Below are 12,976 nucleotides of genomic sequence, written 5' to 3'. Positions count from 1 at the left end.
GGACTGTTAGGTTATGAAAGAGAGTGTGTGTGTCCAAGTGAGTGCTGTAAATACCAATGGCTTCCTGGAGGAAGTGGTGGTACAGAATTTGGGCAGGAGGGAGAGGGCATTCTGATGAGGAAGTAGGAGATGAAACATACACACTTGCGTAGACCTATGGGGCAGAGTTGGGGCATTTATTTTGTTCAGAGTGGGAGAAAGGTTGGAAAGATTTCCCTTGACTCGGAGAAGCATAGAATTTCAGACCTGAAACGATCCTAAAACAATCAGTCCTAGTCCACTGGTTCTGCAACGTAGCTGCACATTGTAACCACCTATGGAGCTTTAAAGAAGTCCAATGCCTGAGTCTCACCCCAGAGATTCTGATTTAAGTCATCTGGGGTGAGGCCCAGGTAGCTCCATATTTAAAAGCTCTCCAGGTGATTCTAATGTGCAGCCCTAGTTTGAGGATCACGGATTTAGTCCTATTCCCTGATTTTACAAGGTACGGACCACCTGCAAATCTGCCCACACGTAGCTGGTGAGGAGCCAGGCTCTGTTCAACATTTGAGGCTATTTGTCTCTGACTGTGTACTGTATACTACGCAGAAGACCGGGAAGGAGGGTTGGATTTTTGCCATGAAGGTCGTAGAGAACCACAGAAGGTTTTTGTGCAGGAAAACGGCACACTGAAAACAAATGGTCCTGCAACTTCCAGATGGACATCCGAATTGAAAAGAATGAATGCACCCTAGCAATGCACGAGAATAATGCCATCCAAGTGAGTGCCGCCTCTTTGAAATTTAAGTTTACATGTTTATATTTTGAATTTAAAAGTAAGATTGTGATACTTTCTGTGTCATCATATTCAGATAAGTAGAATTGTGTTTCTCTACTTTTGTGGCGACTTTTCAGTTCTACAAGGGACTTTCTGCTGGCTAGTTAGCTCTGTTTTTTTATATTTTTCTTTGATTTTCTCCTCAACTCCACAACTATCTAAGTGTTTTATGTTTCCTTGTTTTTTTTAACTTCCTTTTCCCTCTTCTCTAATCAAGGACATTTGTTAATTGCTCACAATATGCTCATGCATATTTATATGTCTACACCTCCCTATCCCTTTATGTCCCTAGGGCAGTGTTGTCCAATCGAAATATAATTTGAGCCACATATGTTAAAAAAAGGTTAAAATTAATTTTAATGATATATTTTAGTTAACCCAGTAGATCTGAAATTTTATTATTTCAACATGTAACCATTCTAAAAATATTCATGAGATACTTTATGCTCTCTTTTTGATACTAAGTCTGAAACCTGCTATGGATTTTACAATTACAGTGTTAATCCCAATGCTAAATTTTCAAACTTCAAAAATATGGCAGTAAAGTTGGGTTTCAGGAAAAGGAGTCTATATATCCTGTTTTAGCTTTTAGGTGTGACTTAATGGAAATTTAAAATTCAGTTCCTCAGGTGCACGAGCCACAGGGCCTAAGGGCTACCGCATCGAACAGTGCAGACCTGGGATTGTACATGGTGGTGTTTTCTCATTTTCTGGCTTGAGAGGGTACTAGGTCCATGTGAATGAATCCAAGTGTTCTACTTATTGAGGAATTTGTTTTCCTTCGCAGTATTAAAGAAGGCAAAGTATGGCAAAAATGATCATAAGAACCACCTAAAGCTTTCTGAACCAAGACACAACATTTAGGACAAGAAAGAGGGTGGGCCTGTAATAATTTAGGAAAGGAAATGGGGAGGAGGAAAGAAGCGAGGTTTCCGTGCCCACCCCTAGTCAAATGCTATTGGAGATAAAGAAATTCTAAAGTTGCTGAGCAGTCAAGAGGAAGGAAAGGATGTAAAATATGCCAGAACTGTGAGAGAGAAAAAGTTGAATGAAAAAGTGGATTTTGTGTGTTCTCAGAGGAGCAAGAGGAATATTGCTTAGGTAGAATGCTAACAATGTATTTTTATAGCGCTTTCCCCCCTAAACAATTCAGGATGTCATACAAATCATTATTCACTCACATGAGCAACTTTGACTAAAAAAAAAAAAAAAATTCCAAATGTTCTAACATTGAGAGGTAGGCACAGTGCAGATGTTTTAATTTCACCCACCCCCTTCGCACTCATTTCTTCTCATGGAGCTATTGTGTGCATACTCCATAGTGGGTTTGCCTTGTTCTTATATAGACTAGACTCAATTTAAGGCAATACTAGCTCTGCAACCATCTGATGATAATACTGAGCCTTCGACTAGTCATGCAAACAAGACAAAGTCAATAGCAGTGGGTAGACAGCGCTTTCCTGAGAGGAATCCCCAGGCCAGAGACCCACAGTGCCTGATTGGGAACAGCTGTCGCCAACGCCCAGTGTGTTCATCTCCTTGTGCCCAGTGGAGAAGATGGGGGATGGACGGACAGACCAGACCCAATGGACATGCTTGGCTACTTCTTCCAGAGCACAGAGCACTTGCTTCCTCTGTCCTTCGGACACCCCTAGTGTTTCTCATAGTGCTACCAGTTTTTCTTCTTTTTAACTGAGAAAATCTCAAAGATTGCTGACAGCAAACTCTCTCAATTACCTGCTTCCTAAAGTTTAGAAGACTGTGTTCTATTAGCTTCCCACTTTTCCTGGTAGGTGGAGGTGAAGCTTGCTGATCCTAAGAGCCTGGGCCCTCCAAAGATGAGAGTTCTCAAGGTTGTACTTTGTTGTCTCAGGATTAGAGGATAATAATTGTGGTCACGCTCAATTTCAAGTCAGCAGATATTTATAGAGCACCTAGTATGTGGTATAATAGAAAACGCATTCAAAATTCAACTGGGACTAACAGTGTACCTACTGTGTGCTTGGTACTGAGCTAGGCACTGGTATAAAAATAACTAGACTTAGTAAGTGCTTGTATGGTGCTAGAGACTGTACGTATGTTTATTATTCCCATTTTACACTATAGGTGATTAGGCACAGAAAAGTTGCAAAACTCAGACTGGATTTTCTTATTTCACCGAGATGTGAAATCACTTTCCAAAAGTCATATAGCAAGTAAGAGGTAGAATAAGGTAGTGGCACCTCACAGCCCTTCCCTCAAGCTTTAAACAGGTTCAGAGTTGAAACCCACCCTCTCTGCCTATAGCTGTATGACTATAGGAAAATTACTTAAACTTTTAAAATCTTAGTTTCCTCATCTGTAAATGGATATAATGATATGGAATATTTTCAGAACTTTCTACAGATGGTAAATAACGCCTGTAAAGTGACTAGCGCAGTGCCTGGCTGACAATATTATTAGGGATTCATAAATCCAAATGCATAATCACTCGGTATATAGTGGTATGGCCACCCACCTCTGTTGTTAAAACATTGAAAGGCTTCCATGCCAGTTGGCAGACCCCTTGAGTGCCCTGACCATCTTGCCCCTCCTGTAGGATCCTCCCATAACCCCTGGCCCTCTAAGGGTCTCCAGGACTCCGCTCTGATGCTTAGTGCCTGTGTTGCCCAGTTGTTAAGTATTTTCACTATCGCCTGGCTACCAATATGAGATGGACTCCTGCCTCTGTTGAGAGCACAGTTTGGGAGGGGCCCTGGGCATGACAGGGGAAAGTGGGGAGGTCAGTGATGAAAGAGTGTTTCGCGTGGTGCAGGATGATGATACGCCCCGCCCAGATTGGTCAGGACGGTTTTATCAGTGACTGTTTAGGTGGGTGGAGCCATCCCAGATCATCACTAAAGCTCCTTTTGTCTCTCCGTTTTTTTCAGTCTTACCACCTCCACCGAGTTCAGGCCTTCATGACCCTTTGCCTAAACTTCCACAGGTGCTTTATGATTAAGTGGTCCTCTTTATAAGTAAGTGTACCATTCTAGAATCCATTCTTTGGTTCCTTACTCAATAACCTTTAGTAGATTCCTGTGGCCCCCGTCTCTTTATTGAGGAGGCATCCACGACCCACTATCATGTGGTACCAGCCTCTGTTTCCATCCTTTTCCACCTCCTGTAGGTGTCTGGCACACCTGCCAAATGAGATGGTCCCCACCAGGGCTCTGTTGCTCCTGCTGCTTGGAACTTGTGGGTCCTACTTCAGGGTTTTTCTGTGCCCTCCTCAAATACAACTTCTTTCTCCCCTCTCCGTTCCTCCTCCCACCCCATGCCTCTTCTCCCACCCCAAAGTGGTGTTGGGGGGTGATGTGTTCTGATAATTGAAATACATTGGTAGCTTATTATATGCCAGGCTGTTCTAAGAGCTTTGCATGTGTTACCTTGTTTTAGCCTCACAAAAACTCTTTAAGAGGTAGCCACTATTATTATCTCTATTTTAAGCTGAAAAAGACCAAGGCACAGAAAGGTGAAATAACTTTCCAGAGGTCACACTGCAAGTAAAACGTGGAGCTGGGATTGCAACGCAAGAAGCTTGTCTTCCGAGCCTGTACTCTTCATCAGTGTTTTTTTAGTAACTAATAGCTCTCAAAGAAAGAGAAAATGGAAACATTTCTCTCATGTTATTACTCAAACTACAAGGCTTGCTTTTGTAATTATTTGTGTTATTATTTCCTCTCCTTCTTTATGTGAGCTGCAAATTCCTGGCGGGAAGGAACTCTGGGTCTCATGGACCGGTGTGTCAGTTACCTTCAATAAGTTGTGGGCCTAGGTGACATTTCTGAGCCATCGCATCCTTTGGAGGCCTCTGATTGTGAATTGGCCATAATCAAGCCCACTTTTCACTAGTATTTCTTCTAACTAAATACAGCACACCCTCCAATGTCATTTTCTTCAACATTGTTTCGTTATAAGGTTGATGAGATGCCATGGGAGCTTTTGCTTCTATCAGTTAGCCTGTGGTAAAACCGGTTGTGTTCCGTGGCGTGTCTGTAGACTACTTGGCCACACTCTGGTCGGGCCAACAGTTCCACATGGACTCCGAGAAAGCTGTACTTCGTTTTATGATTCAGAGTGTGGCTGAGTGGTCATTTCCCTTCTGCATAATAGAGCAGGTGTGTGTGTGTGTGTGTGTGTGTGTGTGTGTGTGTGATTTCTCCCTTTTAGAGCTGGAGAAACTAAGGTGTTCCGAGGTTGTTCGCTCAGTTGTCAGGCAGGTCTGTGGTGGAGCGTAGGTGGGACTAGCTGAAACTGACCCTCTAGGAACCCAGTCTAGGACCCTGGCCAACCCCGTGGTGATTCTGCCCCAAGGCCATGTGCGAAGGGTCAGCAGAAGGGCTAAGTTGTTGACTGACCGGAAAATTCTGGAACACTCTTCCCCTGTATTTTTACCTTGACACCAAATAAAATTATGACATCATGATGAGAACACAGGACTTCTCTATTTGTAGTTTTAGAACTTGCCCGATTTTTTTCAAGGGTGGCTGGTCAGTCCTTGTGGTGAAGAGAAAATCATTGTGGAGAACATGCACCACCTTTCCTCATAACCTGTGTGACAACGGTTTGTTCTGAAATCTAGAGAACACACAGTAATAGATGCTGGCTTTCGTGGAACACCAGTAACTTTGTACCTCGACACAATTCCTTGATAAGCAACCCAAACTGAGAAACTTGTAGAACCACCGTTTTCTTTATTCCGCGTGAGAATTGACGGCTGCTAAGAGTGTATGTGACTCTCGGGGGCAAGGGACTCATCCAACATTCATATCTGCTCGACATCTTGTAGTGATGCCATTGTGATCCGGGGGGTGTCCCTTGCCGCATTACGCTGTTATCTTCATTTCTGTCAGGGTTGGCCAGGAGCTTCCAGGTGTGTGCAGCCTTGACAATGGAAGCGTGGGGGCGGGGGGGGGGGTGAACCAGGCCAGATCCGGACTTTATTGCAGAGCAAGGTCCACCACCATACTCGGAGGAAAGTTCGAATGGCTCAGCTCGCTTCGGTTCTGGCACACCGGCGCACAAACCAGATTCTTTACCTACAGACACCACGGTGGCTGTGCCTCCTCCCCATCTCCCGCCCTAGGAGCCCAGACGCCGCACGACCCGCCGCCCCCTCGCCGCACGCGTGGTCCCCTTTAAGAGCCTGCTCCGCGGGACTAACGTTCGAATGGCTCTGGCGCCCCTCCTCGGGCTCCGATTGGCCGCGCGTAGAGCACGAGGGCGCGTTGGCCCGCCCCGGAACGGTTGGCGGCCCTTCGCGATTGGCGGGCGAGGAGCATATATAAGGTGCCGGGGGAGTGGGACTGCCCTCAGTTAGCGACCGGGCACCTGACCGGACACGAGCCTGGGTAGTTACCTGTTGTGGAGGGGACGCGGAGGTCAATAAGCGCGTCACAGGAATCGTGTCTCCCCGGAGTCTTGGGGAGGATTTGTCGGCGCCTCCAACTTCTCTCCCTGTGTTTGGACCCTAGCCGGGGCTCAGCCCTCCTCTCCGCGGCCGCCGGTGCAGGGGCGGCAGGCAGGATGGAGTTCAAGCTGGAGGCGCACCGCATCGTCAGTATCTCCCTGGGCAAGATCTACAACTCGCGGGTGCAGCGCGGCGGCATCAAGCTGCACAAGAACCTGCTGGTCTCGCTGGTGTTGCGCAGCGCCCGCCAGGTCTACCTGAGCGACCCGTGCCCCGGCCTCTACCTGGCCGGCCCCTCGGGGACCCCGATGGCGCTGCCGCAGCTGCCCGGGGAGCCTGCGGCCGGCCCCGCCGCGGGATGGGGACAGTCGCCGGCGCCCGCCGTCCCGGCCGCCTGGCAGGGGACCGAGCCGCACCCGGAACGCTCCGCCGTCCCAGACGCTCGGCGGGCGGTTGACGCGGAGCCCGCGGCTCCCGGGATCCACGCCGGGGACGCTGTCCTGGGCGGGCCAGCGGCGGCGGGACCCGCCTGGCGCCGCGTGGAGGGCCCGCGAGAGGCAGCGGCCGGAGGCCCCGGGACCCCCGCCGGGGGCTCGGAAGTCTTCCCCGAGGTGGCCCGGGCGGCGAGCCACCACTGCGGCCGCCCCCCGGGAGGGGAGGACCAGCGGGGCGCGCAGGGCGCCACCCCCCGCGGGGCGAAGGCAGAGGCCCCCGCGCCGCCCCCCGGGGGCCCCAGGAAGCGCGGCGCGGCGGGGGCGGGGGGCGTCGGCGGCCCGGCGGGATGCCCCGCGCCCGGCTCGACCCCGCTGAAGAAGCCCCGCCGGGACTCGGAGGAGCCGTCGGGCGGGGCGGCGGCCGAGGAGGAGGAGATGGAGACCGGGAACGTGGCTAGCCTTATTAGCATCTTCGGGTCCAGCTTCTCGGGACTCCTGCGGAAAAGCCCCGGGGGCGGCCGGGAGGAAGCCGACGGGGAGGAGAGCGGCCCGGAAGCCGCGGAGCCCGGGCAGATCTGCTGCGATAAGCCGGTGCTGAGAGACATGAGCCCCTGGAGCACGGCCATCGTGGCCTTCTGAGCCCTGCGTCTCCGTGCGGGCAGGAGCGTGAGCAGCTGGCGTGCCGACGCGAGGCTGGGCCTCTCCCCGCGGCGAGGACGAGGGGGCCGTGGGGGCCAGCGCCTGGGGGACACTGTGGCTGCCGCCCGGCCGCGCCGCCGTGGCCTTGGGCCCCCGCTGTGCCGGCCTCTCTCTCTCTCGGGGGCCCTTCTTGAGACTTGGGCGTGTGAGGCTTATCGGAAGAGGACGCTCGTTCACTTGTGTCTGTGTCTGTCTGTGTTGTAAGTTTGTTTTGTGATTTAAGACTATTCTGTCCTTCGGGAATGCATCACCCCTTCCCCAGGGCTTGGGAGACTGGGGGCCGACAGGGACTTTCCTCTGCCCGCGGCCCCAAGAAGGAAGCGGCGAAAAGGCCGGGGAGTTCCCCACGCGTCCTTGGGGCAGGAAGGGACTTCACACACACCCCTCACGTGAAAGCTAGAACGGTACCGGGGCCACGAGTGGCGTTTCCTCGCAGGGTTTCCTAAGACTAGAGGGATTTAGCCTGCAGTAGAGACTTGTATTATTTCGCTCCCTCCCCACCTTTCTCTCTCACTGAAGCACCGTTTATACCCTGTGATGACTCTGGGAAAGGGGAATCTTAGCGGCCCTTGTCTTCCCCAGAGGGAAAAAAGCTTGACGAACTTCACAGAAGAGTTCAAGCTTGGAAATACGGAGTTTATAGAGAAAAGATATATTTTTAAAAGCTCTAGTTCAGAACTACTACACAGTGCTTTTAAAAAAACGTTTAATGAAACAAAGTTTACAGACGGAACCCTTAAGTGGAAAGACCTTATGGTTTTGTAGACATGGTGACTCCAGTCTTTGTTGTATAAAGGTTGGGGGAGCTGACAAGGTTTTTGTACAGTATTTTCTCCTTCGTTGTATTGATTTTTGTATACAAATGTAACCCTACGTGTCTGACACGTATTAAATATTTTGAAGCAAGTTCACTGCCTCCTTGCCTGTTGGTCCGTCACCTGTCCGGGTTGGGAGGGGCCTGGGAGGAGGGAGGCTGCGGTCCAGGCTGGGACATTGAAGGTGTGGATGTCAATATCAGTCAAGCACAGACTGGGGACATTGTTTGCTGACTTCAGTGAGTACCGAGAGAGACACACTTAAGGTTTCTCCCCCGATCAGAGGACTGCTGCTAGGTACTAATGTCAGTGGCCTGCCTGTTTCTTGAAACTTGCCACTCCAGCCGCCTTTTCTCAAGTCATATTAGGCCAATTTGATTTTTTTAGCAGCTCAATCTGTTGGTGTCTTACTTAATATTAAATAGCTGACGCGCCGACTTTTGAAGCCCTTCCCATCCTCAAAAAGGTTTTCACTGAAACTTTTTGTCTCCTGCTAAACTACATAACGTGGGTCCTCTTTCAGCTTTGTTATTGAAAAAAAAAAAAAAACAGGCATGAGGGAAACCAATGAGACGGACTGACGGACTCGCCCAGCTGGTCGGGTCCACCTCTGCCTTCCAGTTGACTGTCAGGATAGACTTTTCAATGTTTCTTTTTTTCTTCTGTTATTATATCTGTAGAAAGTAAATGCATCAGTGAAAGGAAATCGCTTGTGTCAAACCAGATAAGGAAGGAGGCCCGGGAGGCTTAGGCAAACTTATTTAGCAAAACTTCCTGATTTGCTTCTGTCATGCGCATGATGACATCAGTGTTTTGGCCATGGTGGACACTTGGGTGATGACAGCCAAATCGTCGGTTTATTTCAATCCAATTACTGCATTTAAGAGAGCTTCTTGTCTAAGGTAATTGATACTCAGTATTGGAAAGTCATTTTCAGAAGCAAATCAATTAAGAGAATGGTGTCTTAAAATACGGTTGATGGTATTGGCCTATAAAGCTTATGAATAAATAGAGTGTTTGAAAGGTGGGAGAAGTTGAGGAGAGGTGAGATAAAGTTTTAAGTAAGGTTAGGGCCCTTGAGCAAAAAGGATCACAGGAACGGTGCTCTGGCCTTCCTAACATCCTGATTGTATGGACTTGTCACCGCTGAGTAGGCCAGTGCTTTGTTATTTCTGCAAATCTATAAGTGATTCATTAAGCATAAGGAACTTTGTGCTATACGCTCTATCGCCATAATAATATCTTCATAGAATTAAACGTTCTCTAATCAGGGTTTTGTTAAAATTGACTTGTTTTTCTTTTCTTTCAGAGATTAGCTACTGAAGTTCTGTTACAGCCATGAGAGATTCATTGAGTGCTGACTGCTTAACCTGAAGCAAGTGTCTAGGGCTTTAATTCTGTGAACACTTCCTGTTGCTAGAAAGTAATTATGATGCTTGAGCGGCTATCTCAGTGCATTTTTATATTTGAAAGCGGGTAACATTTGGTGTGTAGAAGAGTTGATATGTTGTGGATGAGACAAAAGTTTCTGTTGATCCTTGTGTTCACGTTAAGAAGACCATGGGACCATGTGTCTGCTTAATTTAGAGAATGTAAATGGACATATTTGATTGGGAGATACGGCATAGTAGGAAATCAGAAAAGGTCATTATCTTCTTGCAGAATTGTTGCAGAAGCACTATTTATGTAATGGTTAGAGCATGGGCTCTGGAGCTAGACTTACTGGGCTTGTATCTTGGCTCTGCCACTTATTAGCTGAGGGACCCTGGACAAATCAGTTCATCTCTCGGCACATTTTCAAATGTGAGATTGAGAGAAACATACCTACTTCCTAGGGTTGTGCAAATTAATGAGTTAATGCCCCTAAAGTTCTTAGAAAAGTACCTCATACTTAATAAGCACTCAGTATTGTTAATGCACAAGTGAGTTCTATGTATAAATCAGATTCATTATGGTCAAAGAATTGTGTATATTTGGAAGAAAGGAGGGGAAAGGAGAATCTACTTTTAAATGATCCAGTGAATGCTGGGTTCTTTGATTGTTCTGTTTTTCTCTGGACACTTGGCAGTCACAAAGCTTCGTTCCATCAGCCTACTTTTGCTGTTTTGTACGTCTCACACCAACCCTGCAACTTTCCTGATTGTGTCAAACAACTCTATTTTCAGGGAGGAGCAAGCAGGAGTGAAAACACTCAAGGAGCAAAGATCTTGTTGACATACAAATGCTTTCTGTGGATGAGGAAAGAAAAAAAAATAGCCCACAGGGTTATTTTTAGCCTGAATTGCTTGGGCATAGAATGTTTCTTAAGCCGTGTTAATTGATAGGTCGGGGAAGGAGCCTTCCCAATGCCAGGATGGGGTGATCAGACACTCCTAAATCAGATTCAGTGTGACTAGAAATGAAGCCATAGTTTTAGTACTAACTACTTCTAGTCCGCTCTGGGAAGGACCTCTTCTCTTGAGCAAATTAACCTTAGCTCTGGTCTGGAAAAAAATGCACTTTTGACTGCCATGTAAAAACCAGATGTTTAAAGTGCTTTTCGACAAGTAATCTAAGAAGATCACTTCAATAATGGATACAGGCGATAAGTTTTAGTACAGTGCTTCTCAACCAGGTCTCTTTAACCCTGTCTTCCCGCTCAGAAACCAGAGGTTGTGCTCGGGGAAAGGAACTCATGATGGAAAGCCTGAACTGCTCCTCTGAAGTGACTGGGTTTGCTCTAAGACACCTCATGGAGTACTATTAACCCTTCCATTCCTGCCATTCATCACTGGTTGGATTTGGGGATGAGAAGTGGAAGGGAATGGGCCACTTAACAACGTTAGTAGAATGCTTCTCCAAGTAAAGATGGGCTAAATATCAGGAAGTGAATTGATAATGACAAGACTGCTCCATGTCATCACTGGATTAGTCTGAGTCTCTTACTGCAACTGGCTAGGCATGGCAGCGCAGCTTAGAGCCTGTGAGATGAGGTCGAAAGGCTACTACCCACTGTGACATGCAGTTTGACGGACATTTGTTTCCTTATACTTTTTTTTTTAAGTCGAGTTAGTTCAGTTCACTGAATAACCAAAGAACTTCTGATCTCTTGCCCTAAATATTTTATTCTTGTCCTGTTTGTGAAATTTTTATTCTCCTAGGCTTGCTTTTATCCCAGCAGTCACTGAAAGCAAACGAGAATGAAAAGAAACACTGATCCAACCCTCCCATGACTATGAAAGAAGCCATTACTATTAGGTGCAGAACTCTGGTGGGGAGTGAGGTCTGCTTCCCAGGATCCCTGGCACTCTTTCCAGTAATGAGCAGTTTGTCTCTCAGCCTTTGAACCATTGTTCACATTTAAAATTCTACCCAGTGGAAAGCCTTGAGATGAAAAATATGGTGGAAGCAGAGTTGATGTTAGGGAGCACCGTGATCTTATGCCCTCAGAGTTTTGCAGACCATCCTTGAAGGTACAGTAGAGAAGGGGGTATAGCAGAGGAGAAAGTGTAAAAGGATACCCACATCTACTGTGTTTCCCCGAAAATAAAACCTAGCCCGACAATCAGCTCTAACGTGTCTTTCGGAGCAAAAATTAATATAAGACCTGGTATTATATTATGTTATTATAAAGACCTGGTCTTATAGTATAGTAAAATAAGACTGGGTCTTATATTAATTTTTGCTCCAAAATACACATTCCAGCTGATTGTCCGGCTAGGTCTTACTTTTGGGAAATACGGTAGAAGAATGGTTACCTCCTGATCCCAACAGGTTTTCCCAGTGCCTGCCACCACCATCTTCCCTCAGCGGGAATGAGGGTTTTAAAAATAAAATTCCTCTCTAGCAATTGCTCTCTCCCAGAGGAATATAGCCCAAAGCATCTTTGCTGGACTATATCCTGGGGTTTATCTCAGACCTTTGGAATCCTGTAAGCAGGGCGGGAGAAGCCTCAGGGACTGCATTCCTGAAAGGGTCTCCATGTGCGTGTGTGTGTGTGTGTGTGTGTGTGTGTCTCCCTCTCTCCTTCCCCTCCCTGTCTCCCTCCCCCTCCCCTCCCTGTCCCCCTCTCCCTCCCTCTTCGTCTCCCCCCCACCCCTTAGCTACAGCCTCCACCTTTGGATGCTCTCACTTCAGGGCAGTGGAGAAAGAGTGCTGGTTATCAGCTTTTGAAAGCTGCAAGAAGAGAAGTTGTTCCCTAGCACTACTGATGAGCATGTCTAGCCATGATTCTCTTGGGATTGACATAAAGTAGGCCTGTGATAGTTGGTGGTAAATTTACTTATTTTATATAATAAAGTTGTCCGGGATCTGGTCACAAGAGACTCCTATGTCTGTGATAAGCCACATCCCTAACTTAGCATGAAGGTGAGACTCAGCTTCCCCTCTTTTACCCATTTACCTTAGTACCAAATCAGCCCTGACCCCAGCCCTCTGCTTTTCCCTATGAGCCAGGCCTCTGCCAGGCAGCCCAATCATCCTCTCAGTTTTTCTAGGACTCAGGGATGTGCCAAAAGCCATGTGTTTCACCTGTTTGGTCTTCGACCCACTCTACCTCTCAAGCTTCAGGGCACGGAAGCTGCTGGAAACTTGCTTCCTCTGCAGTAAAAGAAAACCATTCTATTCCCTGCTCAAGGCGCTGAACTTGTCTCTAACGTTCAGGATTTCCCTTGGCTGCTCCCCACACTTGATCCCTTTCCTGAATCCAGGATACCACCCATTAGAGTTTTGTTCCAAGTTGATCCACATCTGTTCTGCTTGGCTATTTCTTTCCAGCTGGTGTCCTCCTGTCCAATGGGGC

At 47.6% G+C, this 12,976-nt stretch overlaps 1 protein-coding gene across 1 annotated transcript; it reads left to right on the top strand.

The window, feature by feature from the left end:
- The first annotated feature begins 6,167 nt into the window (after positions 1-6,167).
- Positions 6,168-8,281, top strand: IER5 (immediate early response 5). Its single transcript, XM_081025213.1, has one exon. It carries the CDS (start codon positions 6,365-6,367, stop codon positions 7,319-7,321), a length of 957 nt encoding a protein of 318 aa, XP_080881339.1. The 5' UTR covers positions 6,168-6,364; the 3' UTR covers positions 7,322-8,281.
- Positions 8,282-12,976: the final 4,695 nt, after the last annotated feature.

The sequence above is a fragment of the Rhinolophus hipposideros genome (assembly GCF_964194185.1).
Source record: "Rhinolophus hipposideros genome assembly, chromosome: 19".
NCBI lineage: Eukaryota > Metazoa > Chordata > Mammalia > Chiroptera > Rhinolophidae > Rhinolophus > Rhinolophus hipposideros.
Note: the sequence above shows the minus strand (reverse complement) of the source record. Positions and strands in the feature narration are given on the sequence as shown.

Coding starts and splice junctions, on each gene's coding strand:
- IER5 (XM_081025213.1), top strand. CDS start 6,365: ATGGAGTTCAAGCTGGAGGCGCACCGCATCGTCAGTATCTCCCTGGGC.